Source organism: Tupaia chinensis, unplaced genomic scaffold (genome assembly GCF_000334495.1).
Source record: "Tupaia chinensis unplaced genomic scaffold, TupChi_1.0 Scaffold000275_1, whole genome shotgun sequence".
Classification (NCBI taxonomy): Eukaryota; Metazoa; Chordata; class Mammalia; order Scandentia; family Tupaiidae; genus Tupaia; species Tupaia belangeri.
Window position 1 is genome coordinate 683003 of NW_006159757.1, and position 4943 is coordinate 687945.

Sequence of the window (4943 nt, forward strand, 5' to 3'; positions counted from 1 at the left end):
CCTGCTGATGAGCCACTCATGCCTACAGCCCATCTCATCCATCAAGGAGCCTACAAGGGTGAGTGAGGGCTGTAAGAATTGAACTGGCATTTCTGAATATGCTAATCTGGTAGTTTTCTTTCTTTTGGAGAGGTTTTTGCTGTAGGGCGTATGTGCTCTCCAGAAAGACAGAGAGGGACAGAGAAACAGAAAGCAAGATATCACCCCTCGGGGGGATGGCCACGATGCAATGACCACTCCTCTATTCTCTTCCTGGGATCCTGGGCACGCACACACACACACGCCCGGCATGAATTTAAGCCACCAGATCCAGGACTCGAACCGTGGTTGACTACATGGGAGTTCAGCGACATAGCTATTACGTTAACTGCCGGTCCCCTCATCTGGTAGTTTTCCAAGAGTGGGTCCCAGACCAGCATCTGCATCGGCTGTGAACCCTTAGTAATATGGGTTTTCAGGCTCTACTGCAGACCGACAGGATCTGAACCTCTGGGGAACACCAGTGACTTGTGAGTTTATAAGCCTCCAGGGAATTCTGACGCTTGCTGACATTTGGGAGCCAATGCCCTAGTTGACGGAGCATGGTATCAAGAGAGAAGAGACTTGACAGTGAGTCTTCATGAAAGGAAAAGCTGCCCTGTTTCATCCCTGACACCCCATGGCAGACAGAGGACAGGTGCTGGGATTCTGGCCTAACAAATGTTTATGACTGAGTGTAAACTGATTTGGATTTCCTACATGTGTACATCATGGCTTCAGTGCGAAACAGTCCTTGTGTCTATGATATGAGTGGCAGGCACCCTGCTAGGGTGGGATTTCTGTCTGACTGGGGCAGATGGAAACTCTGGGAGCTGGACATGTAACTGTTGCAGAGTGAAGCCACATTGCAGTTTGGGGCCACCAACACTGCTTTCCACACCCTTTTGTACTAAAGGGTATGATATCTACCCCTAGGTATCTATATGACCTGCAGTAGGGGAGGGGGTGATGTAATGCCGAGGTGCCTACGTAAAGTCCAGGCCCTTCAGTACTAATGAGTGAAGGGTCACTATGTTAAAACTCCTTAAGGAAAATGATAAGGAATAAACCTGGGGGGCAGACAGTGGCGCAACTATAAAGCAACGCTCTGCAATGCTGGACCTGCAATGGGAGGGTCCTGGTTCACATTCCAAGGCCTCGCTGTACACACTGGGTGTGCGCATACATGACCATGATCCAGGCTGGCTGAGGCTAGGGGTGGATCGTGATATGAAGATCCTATTGAGGGTCTCTCTCTCTTTCTCCTCTCTGAAGAAAGAAATATATCAACTTTAAACATTTTTAGAAAGAAACAGGAACCTGGGAGACATTAAGAGGAGGTTGCAACTATGGCTTATTTAACCTCTTCCTGATAACCAATTCATTCAACAGTTCCCTTCTCTCTCTGCTCATGCTATCTGCCTACGTACTGCTCCCTTGTGTGACTTGTTTTGTTCAATAGGGCTAGAATTAGGAGAAGACTGTGAAGGACTGCCTTGGGAGAAGGGTTTTCATAGCCTATATGTCTTGAACAACATGACATGTTAGATGAATTTGAAGCAATACACAACTACTTCCCTCTGGCCTTTTGCCTGCATAACAGTTATAACATCTCCCCAATAATGGCCAGCCACATTTATCTTCACTTTCTTCCAAACAGCTTCTAAGCCCCAAAGGCACTGACCAGTAGAGGTACGTAAACTACCACCATTCATTCTACCCAACTCTACATCAAAGCAGCCTCATCCTTCCACTGGGGCTGTTCCTCTTGGACAGGTGCACTGGGGGTTGGTGAGTAGCTAGAACAAGTTGCTAAGCAACAGCTCACCTTGAGGTCCCTGTGGACGATGCCCATCCTGTGGAGATAGTACACCGCATCCAGGACCTGGCGGATCAAAGTGCTGGCATCTTTCTCTGTGTAAAATCCTTTCTCCACAATTCGATCAAACAGCTCTCCACCGGATACACTGTTTTAAAAAAAGAACAAATGTGAAGTTTGGGAGGACCTATTGAGTTGTGCAGGGAAAACCAGCAGTGACACCTTTCCATGTGACAAATGACCCAAACTTTACTTCTAAAATGAATCTATTTTCAGATCTAGATTTTGCTCCAATTATTCCCCAGAAGCTATACCCAGGAAATGTTTCTACGTCATGGCAGTGCAGATGTCTAGAATAAAATAAAGGGAATAAACACAAACCAGGACCCATGAACTAGCCACTCCCAAGACTTCTATCTCTTGGCCTCTGACTCTATTCTGCTGTGATGAAGTAAAGTCAAATAACCTTCTTGAATATCAATATCTTCAGATATAGAGAGATGACACTACATCAGATGTCTCGTTTATACGAAACAGTATCTTTGGGGAGGGCGTGGGCAAAGATGGACTGTCAACAGGATGTCTGGGTTCTTGGTCAAGTTCTGCTCATAACTCATACAGCACACTCCTTGAATCCTTGGATTTCAGTCTTTTTTTTGTTTCTTAGGTTTTTGCCATAGGCTTATGTGCTTGTGGCAGAGAGACAGAGAGATGGAAAGTGAGAAATCAACCAACCAGGGAAAATAGCCATGTTGCAATCCCTTCTACTCCATTCTCCTCTCAGGATTTTGGGTGTGCGCGCACATACACTTGGTGTGATTTATAAGCCACCGGGTCTGGAACTCGAACCATAGTCTACCATATGAGAGTCCAATGCCTTAACCACCATGCCACCTGCTGGGTCCAGACTTCAGTCTTTTAATTTGTAAAACTAGGGAATTAATCTAGTTAACCATTTTCAACAGTGAGTAGGGGAATACCCATGGAGGTATCCAACCTCAAAGCTACTTGTGATTTAACAAAAAAAAAAAAAAAAAAAAAAAAAAAAAAAAAAAAAAAAAAAAAAAAAAAAAAAAGAGAGAGAGAGGGAAAAAAAAGGCACTATATCACTGCTTTGCTTTGGTCTTAGTGACAATATTTCACTGTAATTTGCTTTGAATTTCAAATCATATTTATTATTTCTTCCTACTTACCACAATGAGAACTGGGTTGGCAAGGGTCAAGAAGCTTTGGTGGATGACATCCCTGGCCCCTCCCACCTCTGATATCTTACACTGCTGTAAGTCTAACCAAGTAATGGAACTATACAATTCAGACTAGAGACAACTCAACTATATCTGCATGTTTTTAGAGTCTATGCTTCTCTAAGAAAAATAGTACTTCTAAAGCCAGGCATGGTGGTAACTGCCTTTACTTCTAGCCACTTAGGAGGCTAAGGCAGAATAGTGGACTTGAAGCCAGCCTAGGCAACACAGTGAGACTCTGTATTTAAGGAAAAAAAAAAAAAGGAAAAATAGTGCTTCTTTCTTTCAAATAATTAAGCCATCTTGGAAATAAGCTTCAAGGGATATATTAACATTATTAAGAAAAGAAACAAATGTTTCAAAAACATGAAACATTTATTTGAAATAATAAAATCAGAAAACAGTTTTAAAAACCATTTTTACAGCTATAAAAGGTATAGTAAAAGAAGTTTCCTAGCCATAACACACAAACACATAAAGATGTGATTCATTTTCTGCAAGTCATGGTGATTAATGTATAATAACTGTTCCAATGAAGCCATCTTTTAAAAAAACTAATAAAAGAAAAAAACAACAGCCTTAGAAGACCTAAGTGATAATGGCTCTCCCATCACCTACAGTCATTCCAAGCAATACTGTGCTTGGATAATCTTTCATTTCCAAAGCCAACTGACAACCTAGATAAAAATGAAAAGGCACCCAGGAGAAATAACAAGCAATTGAAAGAGTAAATGGGAAAAACAGGAGAAACTACATTTTGACGATCGTATTGTCAGTACGGTCTATCCTTAGGTAAGCCAAGATCCCAAGACATTCCCCTCTGACACTGATTCCTTTCCATTTGTAATAGTTCTAGAACCTTCCTTAATGCACTTCAGTGTCTGAAATTTTGCAGAGCTCAAGGACATACTATAGGAGATATACTGCTTCTAGGGGCATGGGAACTTGGGCACCCTAAAGGCATTCACTTGCTTATTCAACCACTCATTCACCATTTTATAGGTGCCCATTATGTCCCTGGTTCATGAACATCTGGTAGCATTTAAGGCAGCATTAGCAGTGAAGAAAAACTTTTTTAAAAAATTTGTTTATGTATTTCTTCTATGAGAGAGAGAGAGAGAGAGGAATTGAGACTGTACTCCCTATAGGGTCTTCATACTGTAAAACATTCCCATCCTTAACCAGCCAAAATCATGGGTTGGTGCATGCTCAGCTACTTAGGTGGTCTTCAGACATGAACCAGGAATTTTCCCATGTGTGTTCGCCTCACAGAGCATCACGTTTTACCACTGCACCACCATCCCACCCCAGAGAACATGTTTGGAATGTGTTCTTCCACATCCTTTATCATTGGTGTACATCCCTTACTAGAGTTCCAGTGTTTTCTCAGCACTGGTCTACCTACTACCATCTCCTCACCTCTGCAACTATGGGTGGGCCTTAGGCAAGAATGCTTACTCCTTCCAGGCACCCCGTCTCCTACCCCTGGTACTGCAATGACCCAAATATTTACCTATCTTCTGCCTCCCACAAAACAACCTATCCTTCTTCCTATTCTCTCAGTTTCATTCCTTCTGGTATAGGGTATATGCAGTATTGATCAATTCTTTTTTTTTTTTTTTGAAAGAAAATATTTGCACTGCAAAAAGGATAGTAATACAGTGAAAATGGAAGCAGTCATGTCAAAGGATAGCTTATATTACCATCATCTCAATGCTCTGTACATTTAAGATTGTACTTCTTAAATTTTAAACTGCATCAGGTTCCTATTACCATGCACATTGTTTAGAAAGAATTTAGTTTTCTTGGAAATCAAGGCCCAGGGGAAAAATGTAAAAACTCAATGATAATAATAATAATAA

The 4943-nt window shown here is 42.0% G+C and overlaps 1 protein-coding gene across 3 annotated transcripts in view; it reads right to left on the reverse strand.

The window, feature by feature from the left end:
- CAMK1D (calcium/calmodulin dependent protein kinase ID) overlaps positions 1 to 4943 on the reverse strand; it is a 483186-nt gene that overhangs the window by 63214 nt on the left and 415029 nt on the right. For all 3 annotated transcript variants that reach the window (XM_014588391.2, XM_006150006.3, XM_006150007.3), the window contains exon 4: positions 1847 to 1985. In XM_014588391.2, coding sequence (XP_014443877.1) covers positions 1847 to 1985 — 139 coding nt within the window. The remainder of the gene's footprint in view (positions 1 to 1846; positions 1986 to 4943) is intronic.